The sequence below is a fragment of the Vespula pensylvanica genome, chromosome 8 (genome assembly GCF_014466175.1).
Source record: "Vespula pensylvanica isolate Volc-1 chromosome 8, ASM1446617v1, whole genome shotgun sequence".
Lineage (NCBI taxonomy): Eukaryota > Metazoa > Arthropoda > Insecta > Hymenoptera > Vespidae > Vespula > Vespula pensylvanica.
This window is the reverse complement of record NC_057692.1, coordinates 7,090,120-7,111,585: the sequence shown is the minus strand read 5'-3', so window position 1 is coordinate 7,111,585 and position 21,466 is coordinate 7,090,120. Positions and strand designations below refer to the sequence as shown.

Sequence of the window (21,466 nt, the reverse complement as noted above, 5' to 3'; positions counted from 1 at the left end):
TTAGTTGATAGATTCAATGAAGCTACAAATTAATGATGCACTTGCAATTTACTTAACAATGCCCCTTTAACGCGTTCGAGGGAGTTCCTTTTTCGGACTTGTAATGAGATCGAACCAACTTTCAATACAATTATTAAGAAGTAACGACATCGAGAGCTTGCTTCAAAACGTTGATTCTCACGTTCACTGTCAGACTTTTATTCGTTGTATAATGAACTTTTCAATATTAATTGAACGAAAGTAGAAATCTTTATAAGAAATTTAAAAGATGTAGATGTTCAATTTTATAATAGAGACTTTTTCGATCTATGTCCATTTTATATTTTTTAATTAAATCCATACTTATATTTCTTTCACTAGACAAAAAATGTAATTATATATCTTACAATTAATTCATATAAAATTGTGGCACTTATCAAATAGAAAAAAAAAGAAAATGAAAAGGAACAATATGAGGGTTATTTGTTGTGGCAAGAATAAAAAAAGAAAGAAATGGAAAAAAAGGAGGAAATGGAATAAGGTGAAAATATATGACACTATGAAAACATAGGTTTAATAACGTAGACAGATAGAAACTATACATACATTCCATCGTTGAATACAAGAATAAACAGGAACAATGAAAAAAGTAGAACACTGCACGTAGTCGTGTTCCTCGTTTGCTCTTTCATATATATACCCGTGATTCATTACTTAAAATGATGACGGTTGACCTATTAACCTTCTTTTTGTTTTGTTTTTGTCGCACTCTTTGATTCCTTCATCATTCTTTCTTTTATTTTCTATTCGATCATACTTTATTTCATTTCCCTCTTGACATGTTAATTTCTAAATGTATATATTTCTTCGAGTTAAACTATCAATAATAATTGCAAGTGGTCATTACGATATTCAGTACTATAACGAATGATTAAATGAAATCAATTAATTAAATTCGATATACGTGCATAGGACGAGATCGAAAATAAATGTAAATATTAACTCGTTTGTTCTGCATCTTCATTTACGAAAAATATTTTACAAAGTAGTATCTCAAGATCGAACCTACAAAATATTGTGGTATTTAGCGTCATTTAAAAATTAATTAATCTTTCATTAAATAATGAACAAACTAGGTAATTTCTGTCATAGTTCCATTCTCCATTCATTATTATCGTTTGCAAATTTTAAATTAGTATTGTATCCGATGTTTGCTTGAATTTTTAGAAAAGTATGCCAAGAATAGAAGAATTAAAGTAGAACAATAGTTTAAAACAAATAGTTTAAAAGAAATTTATTTATTCACTTCGATGATGAAACGATACAATCGCTTTAATTTTTCATCTCTCATGTAGTATAAAGAAACAAATAAAAACTCGGACTGCTATTTTTGTGTAATTTTTTTTATTCCATTTAACGTTTTTCAATGTCACTTCGTTATTCGTAAGGTCGACGACAAATGTGCGCGCGCACGCGATGCTTTCTATAAAGCATTTACCAACAAACTGATATCTTTGTTTCTCTCTCTCTCTCTCTCTCTCTCTCTCTCTCTCTCTCTCTCTCCTTCTCTTTCTCTCTTTGGGAATATTGCGAAGGTTTACAAAGAAATGCATAGAATTTTTTAACGCAAAAGCTTAGGAAAAAAGTGGGTCGTCTTGCATACAATATGAAGCAGACAAAATGTGAGTAAAATTCCAAAAGATGTCTCGTTTTAGTTTTCTGCCATAATGATTTCTCAGACGAAAAACCTAGTTTCTCTTAACAGTCAGATATGATGGATTTACTGTTTCAGGTCGCGCAATATTCAAAAGACGTCCCAAATGTATCGAATATTGGCGAAATACAGATGCAGTCTTGACATTTACAAGCCGCATTACTTATTTTTTCATTCTTATTATATAATTTCTTACACTGAATAGAATACTAAAAATTTATCGTAGATTTATATAATGTAGAAAACAAATACATTTAAAATATTTCTTTCATTTCTGTACGATTTATTTTTAATAAATAATTGTCTTATTTTTGATCAATATACGACATTAAATATGTAATTACATCGAAACACTTGTTACATCGATATTTCAAAAAGTCCATCGATGTTACGCATTATCTATAAAATGGAAGATCGATGACCCGAAAAAATTGATGTCAAAATAAGTTAGACTCACCCATGATAAGCCAGGAAGGAGAGTAGGAAAAAGATGCAGGCGAGAACATCCGCTCTTCCGACGATGCCAGTCACCTAAAATAAAAAGAAAAGCAAAAATCTTGAAACGTAATATCGTAAATGGCATCCGATTTATCAATTTTTCTTACATCATTTCTTTCTACTATCAATGATGTTTTTTACATCTTTCTTAATAATCTATAAATGATTATATATTAAATATTTGTGAACAAGGCATTAATATCATAAATATTATTTCGATTGCTTTTTATTTCGAAATTTTTAAATAATTCATGTTTAACAGGAATACACTTAGATATTTATTATAATCATAGAAATTTAAATACGTTAATTTTAATCTTGCCATTGTATCAATTATGACGACAACGAGAAAATTTATATTACACGTCAGAAATTAAGCCTTTTCCGAAAAGAAAAGAAATGAAAAATAAGGAGGATATTAAAAACGAAAGAGAAAAATCAGAAAGAGAAAGAAAATAAAAGAGTTTCCTTAGTACAAAGCTTATCAGCGAAAGCATCGTCAGTGAATAATCGTGATTCCGAAGGATTTCGGAGAACTACCGCCGGAAGTTGGACTTCCTTCCTTCCTTTCTTTCTTCTTTCCTTCCTTCCTTCCTTCCTTCCTTCCTTCCTTCCTTCCTTCCTTCCATTCTTCCTTTTCTTTTACTCCCTCTTTTACTCCTATCCAATTGAAGTACCAGGTGCACTTCGAAAATTTACGGAGCCCGTCTATCACGATAGAGTATCCCGACTTGCCATTCCTAACGAATTAATTCCGCGGGTTGGTTCCTATATAACGCGAGAAAACGAAGCTGAAAGAGGGAAAAAGACGGAGTCAAAGAAACTAAGATAGAAAGGATCGAGTTAAAAAAAAAAGAATTAGAGAATGTGTAAAAAAGGTGAGAAATCAAGGGATTTACTCGAATCTACCTTATCACGGTGCGAAATTATAGTCTTTCCTTTATTACCTTCCTAAACAGATACATCGAATAAATTTTCAACAGTTCTTTTCTCTTCTCCCTAGTTGAAAAATAGCATTTGAAAAAGAAACTCTTTAAATGCACGATGTACTTGAAAACGAAAACTGATTTATACTTTTGAACGTAATACAATGTCGTTTTATTTCATATTATCAGGTAATCGTTTTTAAATTTCTTCTACGAATTCGTTTATATTTTAATAATTAGTTCATCTATAAACATAATCCATTACGGATAGATATTAACATTATCGTTAAATTGGAAACTGTAATTACTGATACGAGAGACAGTGATGAATATTCACTTTCAATCGGGCAAGGGGCACGTCGAGAAGTAATTAATCAAAGAGTTACAACGACGTGACGACAAAAGTGAGTCATGTATTTACGCACTCGAAGAAAAGACGAAGACGTCGAATCATAACTCACGTTCCTATTATTTGCAAGTTTAGATCTTATTAATATATCTACAATTCATATATATTTGCAGGATGTTCCATTTAAAGTTCCGCACGGAATTATTTCCCAAAATAAAATGAACAATGAAATGAAACAAATTATTTATATTATCAATTGATTTATCTAATCTCGTGGGTTATAAAAAGTTGGTAGAAATCACGCACGAAAGATAATATTTTATCAATGTCAAGATGGATAAAAACAGATCACGGAGTATTTTATCGAAGGTCCAAGAGCCATGATCGAGGGTCCTACTTAAGATAACAGAGATTATCCTTACTACCTTGTGATAAATTTCTTATGTACCCTCAGATATATTGGGAAGGATAACTGACAATTTCCCAAAATATCAAAGATTATTCCAACCGACCATAATGTGGGAAAGATTTATATCGAAACTTGTTTATAAAGTGCATGGAATAGTCTCAAATACTAACAGTTTAATCGCTCTATCTATTTTTTATAAAATACCATATAAATTGTTTACCTATTATTACAATCGTATATTTTATGTATTTTACGTATTTACAATATTGATTGCACGTATATTTACGACGATAAAAGAGACGATAAAAGAGACGGTAACTAGAGTAAAATGGAATAATACCTATTATATAATAATATCATTTTAGTGTACCAAACGTAATACATTTCTGAATCTTTAAAATGAAATATTAAATTTTTGTTTCTATAAAATAAATAGAAAAAATATATTTGTTGAAAAAGGAAAAAATATTTCATAAAATTCTTTGAAATATTTAATTGTATATCGAAATTATTCCCCGAGAAGTATACCATTAACTCGATAAATCAAGCCGAACTTTTTACTAAATTGTATGAAACTAGATCACGTTTTCCGACGAAGATTCATGTTCGTCGATATAAAAGGTCCTCGCTTTTCTTTACCTCGTAAGAAAGGTTGGAAGGATAACCATCGAGAGAAGCGTGCGTTCGGCCAACTCGTTGCTAGTTTGCTCCAGTTACTGTACTTAGCTCTAACTCCATTACCATCTCACTCGTTCGAGAGTTCTAATTGATTATATGGAGCGGTAGTTCCCTTAGAGTTCGCTCGTTACTTGGAGGCTGCTCATCCACCCTTCTTATTTTATCTCTTCTTACCCTCGACTTCTTCTCCCTTCTTCTCTTTCTACGCCGACCATCGTATCTTTTACTTGGAGGAGTTATATTTACGAGTTACGTTACGAATAAACGACGATAGTATAGAAAAGATACTTGGAGCCTAAATAAGTATAATAGCTCGAGAGTAATCGACTAACTTTTTCTTTACGAACGTTTCTTTCTTTCTTTTCCTTTTTTTGCTCCTTTTTAGAATCAAATAAATAACTTTTTCAATTTACACCCATTAAAGATCTATTTTTCTGGTATAAATAAAAATTACTTGAATATTTTGTAATCGTCAAATACAGCTACCTTTTTATATTCGTATTTACAATTAAAAATATACAAAAATGTAGATACAAAATCTACTGTGGATAAAATGCCCTTTTCGGTTGGAAACACACATTTCACGTATTCACACGCACATGGTTCCTAAAAGTTTTGGTATAATTTCATCTCTTTTTTACAGCGAGTGCACCGTTTAATTGCCTTCCAACGTTTAATTCTAATATTTTTACTCGGTAACTGGGGTTGCGTCCAACGGTGACTGATTTTCCATTGATAAACTTGTTCCTTCTTGTATTAAAGTAATCAAGAATCAAGTATTCAAGGATGAATATGTGTTAAAGATCTCTTGTAATATCTCGGAGTAAATAAATATATTTTATCTGTACAAATATAATACAAAGAAAAAGAAGGGATCACGTTGATAAAATAGAATATAGAGATGAAAAATTTATTGGGAGGAAACAAAACGAGAGAGGAAAAATTCGAAATAGGAAATCGAACAAGCCTTATCATCGCGAGCTGTCATTCTTTCTTCTGTTTTTGCTCTAACAATATCTGACAACGACATTTCGTATGATTAAAGAGCTATTATTCACCTCGGTAACCCTCATCGATCAATGAACCTCTATCATATACGTATGCAATACATGTTTCGGATTACATCAAGAAGTCGCGAGAAAAATTCTTTAATATTATAAAAATCCAATAATGGTGATCAACCTCCACGGATTAATACCCAAGAATTATTATATATTTTCGTTTGCACATATTTTCTTCTCTTTATCTACAAACAAATATATTATAATATAAACGAGATTTTTAAATAACGGAACACAATAGCTTGTAATTACAGTGGGTGACAGAATATAAATAATGTTAGAAATGAAAAATGTTTAAAATTGAAAAAAGCGTTTGTTGTTAAATTTTATCTTTCTCCTTTGTGTTCGTAATACAGATACGTCAGTATACTATTGGAAAATAGAACATATATCTCGTCTATGTGTTTCTTTATAATCGTAGATAAGAAATCTTTCACACGGATAAAAGATCGACGCGTATATCGTTTCGCAAGGTACTTCCAGATCTTCCTTTTCATTCTTTTGTATGCATTAAAGCGAGAGTATAACGATCAAGTACATAAAATAGAGGATAGATCATGAGGATGAAATATATCAGCTCTAGGGCTTGAATTATCTTTCACGTATAAAAATAAATTGATGACGAGTAATACTCGTTTATAAGAATATAAATTCTTTCTGTAACGTTAAGAATTTCGATTATAATCATACGAAAATCAAAGGGGAAGAATGGAAATAAAAAAATAGTTACGATAACAAAGAAAATAAAAGCTATATTCAAGAATTAAAATTTATATCGGATAGCACGATGCTTTCAGCGAGTCTTCAGTATAGATCTCTTTTACGTTGTAGGGCTTAAAAGGTTTAAAGGCGTAATCCGAATAGAGTGGGACAGTGGACTCATTTGATTTAATTAATGTACAACGAGTGTACGTGATCGCATCCTTTGCGTAAAGATAAGAGAACATTAAATGTATGATTATAAAATAATGAATATAAAGAGAATGTTAGTTCCATTGATAAGATATCAATCACACTGTCATTATATTTTAGTACAGTACTAGTTTGAGATATCGCTAACTTTAGACCTGAAACTGAATTATTCGTAGAAATTAAAATTATATTAATATAGTCAGAAAAAAATCTGATTATGTAAATCATGATGTAACTGATCTTTGTTATTAATCGATTAATTTGGCAAAATATATTCCATTCAAATATCTTACATTCGTTTCATGAAATTGGTTTTTTTTGTAAAGAAATTCAATGTTTTGGAACTTTAATATTACAAGAGACTTTATTATAGTACATTTTAGATAAGAAGCATTAGAAAACGATATCGTTAACCTTTCTTTGTATTTGTTTTACGAGAAAGTAATGACAGTCACTAGAACCGATGGAAAAATGTATGAAGAAAGAAAAGAATAAAAAGAGATAATAAGAAAGGAAAAGCACAAGAAATGGGCGATAAAGTATCTTGCCAAAAATCTTTAATGTTACAGGCGGCTTATTTAAGAACATTAAATCTCGCATAAGACTGTCACAATTTGGAAAATGCTACTATTTCCTATTCTTGATTTCTTATTTACTTTCGTTTCCAACTGTATCCTGACAACGACGTCGTTAACCTCGTCTAAAACTCGTCTCGGTGGTTGGCAACAGGAAAGGGTAACGGAGTGTAAACGCTGGAAACGAAAAGAACGACTAGGTATTTTGTTTCTCTTCTCGTTTCTTTTGCTTCTCATTTTTGCTATTCATTTTCTCTTTTCTTATTACGATGAAGTTCATAAAAGTCTGATAACTTTTTCTTTAAATTCTCGAAAGAGAAAATACGACTATTAGTCGAACGAAGAAAATCTTACATTTCTAAATACAGCTCGCATGCAACGTTCTTACCGAAAGTATTCTCTTTAATTATCGAATTTACTTCTCGATATCGCAACCTCAAAGTGTTAAATTGAATTCTCTTCAATAGCGGTCGGTATCGTGCACTTGGCTACACTTAATAAGTTTTCATTAAGAGTAAGTACATAATCTCTTTTCGCCAAAGTTCGATTTTATTTTCTCTAACTATTTAATGTTATCCTATAATTATAAAAATAATTACTCTCTATTCAATCACTTCTTTCTTTTTAAATATCGTAGGACTCGCGATAAAACGTATATATTGAACCTTGACGTTAAGATTATTTTTCGTATTAACGTTAAGAACACAAACTGTGAAGATTTGGACGTACGATATCGATTATCCGTGATTGCAAATATTTATTATGTACTATGTCTACCGATCGAATTGTAGCCGAGGTGAACGGGAAGGGAATCTCTTCGCGATAGCCTTCGATCTGTTACTAATACTATTACAGGAAGAAGGTAAAGGAGAGAATTCGCAATGTACGTTCATAGACGGCGTTACCACGCTATCATCGACGGCATCCACAAAGCGGTTCGAGCACGCACGGACGGTTCTGGTTTCTCGAAGGAGAACCTAATAACCAGAGAACGTCGTGTTCGAAGTTCCTTTCCTTTCTCCTAGGAAGAAGGTCCAAGTCCACGTCTCAAGCCAACAGCCAATCCGATCGCGAGTTTCTACACCCTCGACCCTTTCATCTCCTTCTCTCTCTCTCTCTCTCTCTCTCTCTCTCTCTCTTTTCTCTTGAAAGTTTCTCGTTCCGTAGAGCGGCAATATCCTTTAATGAAATGTCTAATCGGCCGTACGAGACAACCACATCACCATCATTCCCAATACTATCAAAAGATTTTTCTCCGTTTGTCCACAATTACCGTTTTATTTCCCCTTTTTCTCACTATTCTTCCTTTCTATCGACGTTCAAAGATTTATTTATATATTAAGAATAAGTTGTCGATGTGGCGAGAAAGGAACGATCGTTATTAAAGCAATATTATACTAACGTTACTTTTGGAGATACGAATGTAATACATCAATCATTTGTTAATTACTTATTTAATTAATGAATAATGTGTTTCGTCAATCTGATGCGACTATATTTCATTTTTCTTTTAAATATTAAGAAAGATATATAAATATTATATTTTCTGTTTATCACTCATTTGTTCTTTATGATCATCACGAATTATTCACTTCACGAATAAAATATGAATTGTTTTCAAAGAAATCATCAATAGCAAAATACTAGCGATTGTTATACGACAATCTATACCATAAGCATTATCATTCTATTCGAATATCTGGACCATATCACATCTCTGAAAAAGTTTCGTAACATTTAAAGACTCTGCTCTTAGAAAACGCCGAAGAAAAGAATAAACATTGCTACATAAATATATGATATAGCGATAGCTAGGATGTATATACGTATATACATACGTACGTATATAAGTACACATATACGAAAAAGTAAGGCTTTCGATAAGAAACGAAGAAGGAAAGTTCGGTTGCCTGCAAGCCGCCTTTAAAAGAAGAAACGTCGGAAGGAGCTCTGAGAAAAAAAGAAAGAAAAATATAGAAGCATGGATAGTAGAATAGGATGGAACGAGGAATGGAAGATGTGGGAGAGAAAGGTCGAACGAAGTAAACACTCCTTGAGCCAAAGCCCTTTTCCTAGGGGAGCTGGCAAGCCTCTTTTCTTGCAACTTGCATAAAACCGTTTTCCAGTTTCAGCCAGGCCGAATTCGATGGACTTTCCTTTTACAAACAACTAATGTCGTGGTCTGAAAACTCGAGTTCGCGTTTTAAATTATACCGTATATGTACACTACAGTTTCACAACGGCCTCTTATCGAATTACATTGGATTTGTTGTTACTTCGCCAAAATTGCAAATACTTTTATAGCGAGAACCCGAGATAAATTTGCCAATTTCACTTCTAACCACTCGTACGTTCGATATCGGAAACGATAAATTACAAAACTCGTAATACAATAAGATTATTTTCACTGAATACTTCATTGATTTCACTAAACCTTAATACGAAGGAAATTAAAAATGTATGTGCTGTGAAAACGTTTCGAGTTTCTTCCTTTAAAAGTATCTTGATGAGTATTGAAAGAAGAAAAGAAAAATCGATTTCCAACACTCATAGAAACGTCTCTTTCGAGCAGCGATATAGAATAGACAAGATTACGAAAGTTAGGACCATCTTTCCACGGTATTGCTAAAGGGCCTGCTTTCAGGATCGATAACATAACATCAAGAATTCTTATGGAAAAAAGAGAAGAGATTATCTTTCTCTTTTTATTTCTCTTTCCTACTCGTTTCAAGTCCAAATACTGAATTCATGAGACGAGCAAGTGACGCATTCCAACAGCTCAAACGTTTGCGCACTATCGAGATAGTCGACTGAGTTACGTTACTTTTCCCTCCGTTTTCGACGCTTTTCAAAGCTTTCTCCCATTTCGCAGCACCATCATATGTTGTTCTCTTTCTCTCTCTCTCCCTCTATTCATTTATCTATCTCCTTTCTCCCTTTTTATCTTTTTCTCTCTCTTTCTCTTTTTGGAGTTACATTATTATTTGTATTCCACAAAATTCGCTTACACATTTTATCTTTCCATAAGTAAAAAATAGATTTTTTTTTGTGTTCTAGGCAATTTGCTTTTATATTTGATTTTCATATTTCAAAAGATCTAGCCTGAGTAATATGATATACCTGTTTCGAAGAAATAAAAGAAGTCGAAATAACATAAATGATTACATTTTGATAGCGAATAATTATTAAAATACTTATCAGGTAATTGGAATGTATTATAGTGAACTATAATATTTTGCAAGACAATTTAAAAAGAAAAAGAAAAACGAGATCGTTCTTCAACAGTAATCGACAATTTCAATGTGGAAACGAATTCTGTCGTTCCGTAGCACCGTATACATTTGAATCCAAATAACGTTCGGTTACTACAATTTGAGGTTCTTTTCAGCCGTCATTGCTAAAAAAAAAAGTTTGTTTGAGAATACTTTTCTCTTTTTCAATTATCGTGCACACCTGCGTTCCGTATAACTCTCCCTTTTATTCTACACTTTCCACCTCTTTTCTTTTACGTCAATGTAAAATATTCGATTTTATAGTACATCGAATATTCAAATACTTACGAACTCTTTCATATTACTTGATTATATTTCTTGCCTATTTACTTTCTGTTTACGCATTTTTATTAATATCGAAGTTGACGTTTAAGTGATCGTTTAATTATATATATTATAGATCGTAAATACGATAACTTTAATTTTTTTCCTTTGCTGTTTTTCATAGGAAGCACGTTCTCAGTCTTAACGAATAAGTTTGAACTTCTTCCCGAACACGTCGTCGAATAGATTTCCAAACGAAGAAAGATCAAAGAAAAAAGAAAAATAAGAAGAAGAAGAAACTAAAAGAGAAGGAGATTTTAGAATCTCACCGTTATGAATCGCGCAATCAGAACTGAAATCGTTTTGAAGTCAAGATCCCAGACAGCTGATGCCCTTTTACTTCCGGTTCCTCCAGAAAATGTTAGACTCAACGATAGAGGTTTTAACTCGATTCGAGAATTAACTTTCCGTCGAGACGAATTTACTCTCTTTCAATTGCTCCAATTCCTTTACAATATCTAAAGCGAATCAGATTCGGAAGTTCTTATGATCTCTCTTACCGTTTCTAATGACGATCAACTTTATCGATAATCACTACTTTCAAAAGAGATAGAAGTAAAGTTTTGTAACGCGCGAATATTCTTCTTCACGATTTCCATTTAGATAATCCTAATATGTGACTCTATCGATGATCAAATAATTGCGTAGCTAATTAAGTTCGTTAACAAATGTAAGTTACATATATTCATTATCAATAATGCGAATAGAAAAGTTAGGAAAATGTAAAAAATCGATATGACTTTTCTCAGAATACGAAAAAAGTAAGATTATAACGAAGATAAGTTCAAGAAATCGATCTACTTGACGTCCATGAAAAATTGTAAAATGAAAACGTACGATCAATCGAAATTGATTGCTAAGAGAAATACGACTTTGAGATCGATCAGCATCGACAATGCTTTCCACTTACGAACTCACTAAATTGCAAAATATTTTCCGAAAAAAGTTTTTTCTGTCCGTTTTAAAGTTTAGCCAACATCCTTTGGAAGAATCTTACGATGCATTTTCAACGGTGTCTCAACATTAGGATCCAAGAAAGAAGCGAAGTTTAGAAAAGATGAAAGAGAAAAGTTTCCCGTTCGAGCGAGAAAAACGAAGTTAGTTCTTTCGCTTTGAGCAAATAGATCGTGCTCGAATTAAACCTATATGATCGAATTTCATATGTCATCGATGTTTCACAATAGAATGTCATAAAACGTTAAAGTTCAAAGGAAATAAAACGATATCTGATTTATTCATCGAAAATTAAACGATATTTAATCTATTTATCGAAATAATGTGAAATATTAAGTCACTGTGAATTGTAATTAATAAAATATATGATTATCAACACGTGTTGTTTATAATTTGAATTAACGAAAAAGATATGATTATTAAATGAGAAGACTAATAAACTATTTATAATGAGTAGTAATATTCGTGGTATCGAAAATTACACGAATATTAGATTATATTAGGAATTTCGTTCTAAACTGAATTTTGTCAATCAGTCATAAATTATTAATATCGGATCACATTTTGTATATTTCTATTACACGCGTATTGATTTGGATAAAAACACTGAAATAATTCTGATATGATGCCAATCTGATTTTGTGCCAATATTCTTGAGTGTGATATCATATAGAGTGTAAAGAACCAAAACTGGAAATAAAAATGATCGACGCGTAAATGAAAGGGGAAAGCGTAACCCCTGACAACAGGTGGCCGGAAATATTGAAAAGAATCCTAAAATTCGTTTCTTAAGACCTGTTCGATTGATGGTTCGATAGACGTGCACAATTCTCCTCGTTCTATTCACAAAATATTCGAACTCACGAGGAAATTTCTTTCTCCGATAAAAAAAAAAAGAAAAAAAAAAGAAAAGAAAAGAAAAGAAAAAGAAAGAAAGTAAGTAGGTATATCCTATGCCCACTTCTTTTCTCTTTATCTTTTCTTGCTCGAAACGAACGACCCCGATGGGATTCGACGTGTAAACGATATCACTGACTGTCCATTGTGGCCGACCGATAATTCTTTCCGCCTCGTCGCCGAAAAGTCGGGAAACTTTCGGCTTCCGGACCCGGATTCTTTTCCTTCATAAATCAGAGATAAATCACTTTTAAACTGGCTCTGTTAACTCCAGGTCGTCGTGGACTTGGATAGACCAGTACCATTTCCAGTACTACCAGCACCGTCATGGTGCTATCGGTAGCGAGAGCCACCAGAATCGCCATCCTTGAATTCCCTTTGGGAAGAGAAGGATCGTTGGAATCGATGAGCCACGAGATAATGAATATGTCTCCTAAAGTCTTTTAAAGTTTCACGCAAAAAAAAGAAAATTTTCTCGGGAGAAAGAATTGGCTAAGGGGAAAAGGACTGAACGTCCACGATTAACATAATCGAATCGAAGAAACGCTTGAAAGTCCCTTCGTCGTTTCTTCCTTCCTTTATATATTAACGGAGTCTCTCTCGCGGAAATTTCTATTACCCACTTTATCTACCTTTCCCTGATGCTTTCCCACGAATTGTCGTTAGACAACTTCTTGCGGACGGATATTCTACATTTTTGTGTCCTATCGACGAATCGTCGATAATAGAAAATTCCTTCAATAAATCTATGCACTTTGAAATACGATCAATGTCTTTGGAATTCTACTTATTTCAACAAGCTTATCTATCGATATCTAATACCTGATTATACTATTCTCAGTTATTATGATTATATCTCACATAGTAACATCACGTACTAGGAACGCTTTGCAAATAATCGATAAGTAATCCCTCTATTACGTAATAATCGCGCGCGCGTATTTGATGTAAAATACATTACAGTTCTGAAACTCGGCACCTTACCGAACATACAAATTAATGTAGATCTATTGGATCGTTTAATGAATAATGGAATAGTAATCATAATAGATCATAGAGACTACTTCTAATTATCTAAGTTACATAATTAACACCATTAATTTCGTTAATGACAAGTTTTGTAATAACCATTCTAACGATTGAATTTGTTCTTATTAAAGTTCTTCGTATTAAACATTGCAATAAAATACCTTGCTAAAGCGATAATGATCCTATGACACGCTATCAAGTATCTTATATATTCGCTGAGTTATATAGGCCGTTGAAAACGGATCGAGAATATCGAAAAAAAAAACTATTCCCTTTTCTTTTTAAAACCACTAGAAGATAAAGCTCTCGTTTTCAAAGACATCCACTTCTCTTTACCTCCAATTTCCTCGTTATTTACGAGACGTCCGAAATGACTCCCAGTGTCGTTTTCTTCTGAGTTTTCCCGCCCTCTCGATATCCTTAGTTTCCTTTCTAGACGACCCGTACTTTCTGCTTTCACAGATCGACCTTAGAGTAGACATATGCTCTACGAAATGTTACTGCTTGTGGCTGGCCCTATAGTATCGTTGTTTGTTCGCTCGAATTTTAGATAAAATACTTTGACCGTTTTCTCGGAAATGTTTCTTTCAAGGCTCACTAATAGGGACGGTATAAAAACTTTTTGAAAACCGCCAATATTTTTAGCGAATTCACATCGATAAAGTTTCGAGAGTTATGCACGAATCGATATCGAAATTCTTTAAAGTCGTACGCATTGTGAAACTCTGCTGTAGATAAATTTCATTATTCTTACAGCCATGGATATTGTAAGTATAAAGTGTTCATGTAGAATCTAAACGCAAGTTCCGCTTATCTATATGAACGTATCGAAGTTTTATTTCATGCTGAGTATCTTGCTTTTACCGAATTGAGGTTACTTTTGAAATTATTTGAAGCGAAAAATTCAATATGTAGGAAACAAAAAGTTTTCTTTAAAAAAAAAGCTGGGAATTAATTAAAGAAAAAAAATACACGTGTAAAACAACGTATTAGTAGAATGTAGAATTAAATAAATACCTATACGTCGATAACTTTAAATATAAAAGGTCTCTGTAATTACTCGTTCGTTATTTTATTCCTCTTAATGAATCCAATTATGAAGGGGAGAATCACGTATTTTATCCGGAATGGATTATATCTTTGTCAAATAGATACGGAGATATTCGCATGACCAGGGACTGGAAAATAGTCGAGAAAGACTCTTTTCAAAGCAATGGAAGCGCCTACGATTTTATGAATGATTTCACGGAAATGGACGGATCGAACAATACGTGGAAAATGTTCTGCTCGCGATGATCATCCTTTACCTACTCCAAGAATAAATACAGGACATGTTCATAGCGCTCGACTTATCTCCTTTCCCGCTAAAACGTTCGGCTTCTGCTAAGGCTTCACAACGAACACCTTCATCATCTCCCTTCTTTTTTCCTAAGCCGATACTCCTTTCCTCATTATTTGCATACTTTTTCTCTAGGCTTTCTTTGTTCTCTTTTTCTCTCATTTTTCCTCCTTTCTTCTTTTCTTCTTTATCACTTTCTTGCTTTTACTTTATCTCCCGTTTTTCCTTATTTAAATATGAATATCCCTTTCTATAGAAGTATCCAAAAATTTTATTTCTCCTTTTTCCAACTTATTCTACTTTATCTTGTTTTATTTTTCATCTTTCATCTTCTTCTTTTTTCTTTTTCTTTTTTCCACTACGTTGTACCTATCACTTAAACGTATCTCTGACGTTCGCGTTAATGTACGCAACAATTTCGATTTTAATACTCCTCTCTTATTCCCGATAAAAATGCAGAACATGAGGGAGTCGTTAAAACGAAATATCGATTACTCGTGACATTTCAGACTGAATAGCGTTGCCACACGAAAAGCAACACGGCGAACGATCGCATTCTGACACGTCACGTTTACGTTACAACGTTCGTATGTTGGGACACGCCGTAGAACACGTCTATCACGTGCTTACTTCGAAAATTAAGTATTTCATCGCGAAGTGCTAACGGCACTGTCGTCTCTACAAAGTGACGACGTACTATATAGATGTACTATAGACAGCCTACATTAGCAACGACGTGGTTTAACGGCGCGTGTAACTCAGAAAATTATGCGAGAATCGTACCTACCGGAATTAAGCACTAACTTTTCCGCACTTGTTACTCGGAGCTTTGAATTTCTACCCTCCAACGCCGGCTGTCGTAACTTCCGTTGAGCTTTACTTCAACCTCTATATTCAACGATATTATAAGAAATAAAATTGTGAGCACTGACAGATCCGCTAAAAATCGCTAAAATCTTCTTAAAATTTGTCGAATATGATTTAACATTACTTTCATTCATTACACGTTCCATTACTCTTCCTTTACGCTATGCGCTACGAAATATGTAAATTACATAGTTTCGTATACTTAGGAAAAAATCAGTGGATCTAATCTTACGTTTTATTTATAATATCGAACATCGTCGATAGCTAGAAGGGATAAGAGAATATCGAAAGAAGATACGATACTCTCATAAAATGTTATCGGCTAAGTTTGCATTTTCCTGAAAATCTTCTTACGTAATATCGGATAAAAATGAAAGGTAGAAAGAAAATTATCGGGAAAGATAAAATAACCAAGTAAAACTATAGAATGTACATTAATGCCATTAACCCTCAGAAATTAAAAATCCGCATGTATCTATTATACCAGTATATATGTATAATATCTATTACGTGCAGAAATTTTTAATGAAATATGCTCGAAATGACACGGTCAATTCTTGTGAGAAAAATGGAAGAAGAGAAAGGACAAAGTGAAAAAGTCTTGAGAAAAAGGTTTCGAAGTCCATCGACTCTCAATTATGTAGACGGATGAACTCTTCGAGGCTTTTGAAATTCTTCGATATAAATGGCTGGCGTTTATCACCATTTTCGATACCACCGGAGTTAGTGGAGTAGGAAATGAACTAATTCAAAGGCAGCGACCCGATGTTCCTTTAAACGAACAGGGAAGAAAACGATGAAGAAATGGGAGGAGAGGGTAAGGTAAGGAAACAGAGAGAAAGAAAGAGAGAGAGAAAGAGAATGAGTGAGAGAGAGGGAGGGTAGGCAGAGAGAGAGAGAGAGAGAGAGAGAGAGAGAGAGAGAGAGTTGAAGGAAGCATATCGATCGGTGCACCTTTAATAGAGGGTGTTTATCGTCGTTTCGAAACTTTCGAAGCCCTTTCTTCCAACATAACACGAATGACTAAGGGGTTAAATTACAGACTCTTCATCTTTAGCGAGACGGAAAAGCATCTTTTGTGACAAACAACCTTTGCCCTTAACAAATATATACATATATTTCTCTTGAAGCTAATTGCACGAAAATTACTTTTATTACATTTATTATGTGACTACATTGTCGTTCCTGCATCCGGAACTAACATGATTTTAACTTTCAACTTCTTTTACTTCCGTGCCTACGTGTAAATCAATATTCTCTAATAAATTTCACTTTTTCTTTTTCTCTAATTCACGATGCTGGAATTTTAGTGAAATGAGAAAGCATTCATTGAGCATCCAATTAAAAAGAAAAAACGAAAAAAAGATGTCGGATGAGCAAATGAATTGAGAAATATCGACACCGATAATTATTATTAAAAAGCACGCAATAACTCTTGTCCTATTTTACATTTCTATTCGATTGCCCAATGTTACCATATTACTTATACTATTAAGGAGAGAAACAAGAAATTTGATTGGTAGAAAGACTATTGATCCGATTAACGATTTAATTGAATTCTCAGCCTATTAAACTTTTTTCAAATCGAAAGAGAAAATAAGGAATTGCGAAAGGGTGAAGTTTTACAAGAACCGATCAATCACTAACGCACGACCGACTTTCGATCATTAACGCGAGTTAAGGACTATATACCAGATGAAATCTCACCCTACAAAACGAACAAGAAATGCTGAAGCCTTGTTGATCGATCGATCATCAGTATTTTCCGAATCGTCGTCGAGCAACGAATCCCAAAGGCTTTCCATTTCCCTCTTTCTTTCTTTTTCTCACTCACACACACACACACACTCTCTCTCTCTCTCTCTCTCTCTCTCTCTCCATCTCTTATTCTCTTGATAGAGCAGTTCACTTTCCTATTCCAAATCAGCCGGAGTCCTTTGTCCGCATCCGTTTACATTAGGATCGAGCGCTTCGACGGCGTCGCACTTAATTACCGAGTTTCCTTTCAGCACCTGACCAAAGGCTTAATCCGACAACCGGAAGCGGACTGCGCTTTCACGGCTTGATCATTTTAACAGACACCAACTAAGCGATGCTAATCGATCGAGGAGTAATACCGTACCATTCGTAAATGTCTATCCACTTGATTCGTACAATCCATAGGTCATGCCAGTAAACTGTAACGGATTAAACTCTATGTTCGTCTTATGTACGAAAGCGAAATTGAAAATACTTTCGACACGATATAACGAATGACATTGTTTTCTGGAAACATTAATTATGTTTGAAAGTTCTTTAGTTTGAAAGAGGATATCGCATAATTATATATTTCGAAACCTTTCATCATTGCTGAAAGAAAAAGGAAAATTAATCATGAATGGAATTATATGAATAAGTAATAGTACTTTGAAAATCTTAATTTATCTGAATGACGGAGCTGTTATTCTCAACAATGTTATGCCATATTTTAAAGAAATACACAGGAAAAATGCAAAGAATGTTTAAGATATATTTTAAACTATGCAAAGTAGAAAAAGTTGCGCCAGTGGTGATTTAAACGAACTGATCATTATCCAGATTTAACGGGTAGCAAATAATATCTGACTTCTTCATCCGACATACAACGTGATAACCGAGTGAACGCGGTCAGCGAAAGACAGACACACACGCAATAGCGATAATGCACGCACCTGATGTAAACGGATGCGGTGCGTGACCGGCCGAGTTGGCTGCTCTCGTAATGAGTGGTTAGAACGCGCGAATCGATGTCGTGTGCCATTGGTAATTCTCTTTGATAGAGATCAGTGAACGGTCTAATAATTTGATGCTCAAAGGAGAATACGTAATTTTATTTCACGAAATTATTTTATTTTTCTTGGAACTATTTTCAAAATAATTATAAAATTAAAATTGAAAAGAAAAATGTATTAACAATGGAAAAACGAATAAGTCAAAGTATTATCAAAATGTACTATAGAAAATTTCTATATAATCTAAATTTATTATAATTTATGTGAAATAGATACTATGTTGACAAATCTGTTATAAGTGTATACATATGACCTAACAAATTTATTTTAACCATTTCCTATAATTTATCTGAGATCAGATCTCATGCATACCTAAGCTTTTAAAAATTCTGTACAAATGAAGAAATAAAAGATCATTTTCAAGAAGATGATTCTATTCTTGAGATAGGTGTACTTATATATCCACGGCAAACATACTATGAACCGTTATCGTTTCGCAAGTTTTCTCGCTAACTTTGTCTATGAATAGGAAAGATTTGAGAGAATATATGGGATGTGACACCAAATCAGAGAATAAGCTACGTTCAGGGCGATTTTGATATCAGACGAATATGTCATAATCCTTTGTAATCACCGTCACATCGATCCAGCGGTTGCTCACCCTACCAAGCCCCAATCCCTGTCCGGTCATCCCTTTTCACTCTCCTATTCTCGACCAAAAGTCTCATCGTCTGAAATAGCAGATAGCTCCGACAGGGCCAATGAACACAACGGACCAAGCGTTATGCGCTTAACCGAAGCAGGTTAAGTAGACCAACGTCGTTATCACCGTCGACGAATTTCATTGTTCACTCCTACCCTTTCATCCCCTTCTATGTTCACTGACTGCTTCTCCTACTGATCTTCCTGACGCTTCGATCGGCTTAACGAAAATCCGATGTTACCTGCACTTAATACCAACACTGCACGTAAGCAGACACTTTAAACGAAGTATCCATTAAGGCGGATTATTAACTATTAACAAGAACCCTCATCCTACTACAGAACTCCCAGTAGGATGCTAATCGTTTGCCATAGCCATTTACTTGAATTCAAGTTGTTCTTGATCTGGTGAAAATGATTTAGTCCGGCTCGATATTCTTTAACAGTATCTAAATATCCGTAGATAATCGCTAACGAGCTTACGAAATCGTTCGATTACTGTAGAATGGTGAAAAATATAATGTAACTCTCTATATCTTGAATTTTTCTACTTATTATCTTTTTATAGCTAACGATACACAACATTTGTATCATACAAAATACACTTCAAAAGATGTGAAAGAGAAAGGGGGAGAGAAAGAGAGAGAGAGAGAGAGAGAGAGAGAGAGAGAGAGAGAGAGAAAATATTTAAATTTTAAGTATTGAAGAATTATTTTTAAATTAAATAGCATGTTTTAATTAAAAAATATTTTTAAATAAAACGGAAGGAGTGGTTTAAAAGAAAAATGCGTTTTATAAGATCATTAAATTTCTACTTACAGCCTCGGTATGAATAGGATGAGCGGCAAATAACAAGCCGGTCAATGCCGCGAATCCAGGACGAAGTGACGCCACGGTTAAGCTCACTCTGGTTACTAAAACGCATGCCGCGGCGTGTAACGCGACATTCGTTGCGTGATACCACGTTGGCGTCAGGCCTGACATCAGATAGTTCAATCTAAAAGGGAAAAGAAAAAGACGTTAATTCATGCGCATATCGTGTATTTTATTATTCCTTCCTTTTTTGTTCAACGTAAAAAAATTATCAAAGTATGATTTCAATATCATAATTTAATAAACTATATCATAATTCAATATTATTATCAATTTCATAAAATATTTTTAAGTTATTATCTTCCAGCTGTGATTTTTAAATACAGATTTTCCGGAAGAAAGTGCCTAAATAATATAGCAAATCGAAGAGAAAAAAAAGAAATAAATGGACACTTTGGACACATCTGAACTGAGACTGCATGATCTTTGCCAAATCCATTTCAAAAATCTAATCTTCATTCTGGGTGGATAATCGCATTTCGTCCGATCTTTGCCAAATCACTTTATACTCCCAACACCCTTGTATATACACGTACGTGTACATGTACTCATGGTGAGAGCAAACGTTTCATGGAACAACCCTGCTTTGAATAGAACGCTCGTCGTGATAAGCAGCTTCGCTTCTGGCTCTTGTCCCTGGAAGGCAAATCAGGTCGGAGGTATGTATGTCGAACACACATACATACACATACCTACACATATATACGCAAAGAGAAAGAGAGAGGGGGGGGGGGAAAGAGAAGAGAGAGAAAGAAAGAAATAGAAGTAAAGAAAGAAAGAGCATGGGGTGAAATAACAGAAAGAATAGGCAGTGCACAAAGATTCGTGCGCCTGGATGGAGAGATGAAAACAAACATCGTAGTTGCTGACATGGCTGAACAATAATTTTTGGAGTCTGCAGACAGCATAAGTTTGAAGTTTCTATCCGTGGAGCTAAGTTTGGAACTGTTCCAGGTGTCAAGGTGGAAACGTATCCTGTCGCCTCGTTGGCCCTGAATCAAGCACCACGATCAAATCCATCCTTATATTCTACTAAAATTCACCTATTATTTCTTCATGTTTATTGATAACTTTTCTTATTTTCAATGTATCTGATATTATAAAGATAACGGAACGTTGAGATATTCGTATCTGAATTTTCTAATTTTCCAATATTCAGACCACACGTTATATTGCTTAAAGATATTTAACGTATCCAAATGAAGATCAAAAAGAGCTGAAAATTATCTACGTGTTTGCTCACATGAACCACTCGAGCCGCTTCGAGACTCGAGCTGTCTGTCGTGAAATGAAGTATATTGGACCGGCAAGTATATTATCGCTCTTGAACGTCGGTCAAATGTTGACAGAGTGCTACT

The 21,466-nt window shown here is 33.8% G+C and overlaps 1 protein-coding gene across 2 annotated transcripts in view; it reads right to left on the bottom strand.

Moving 5' to 3' along the window:
• LOC122631200 (protein O-mannosyl-transferase TMTC1-like) overlaps positions 1-21,466 on the bottom strand; it is a 147,104-nt gene that overhangs the window by 67,804 nt on the left and 57,834 nt on the right. For both annotated transcript variants that reach the window (XM_043816593.1, XM_043816594.1), the window contains exons 2-3: positions 20,055-20,232; positions 2,151-2,224 (exon numbers count right to left, since the gene is read on the bottom strand). In XM_043816593.1, the coding sequence (XP_043672528.1) occupies positions 2,151-2,224; positions 20,055-20,232 (252 nt within the window). The remainder of the gene's footprint in view (positions 1-2,150; positions 2,225-20,054; positions 20,233-21,466) is intronic.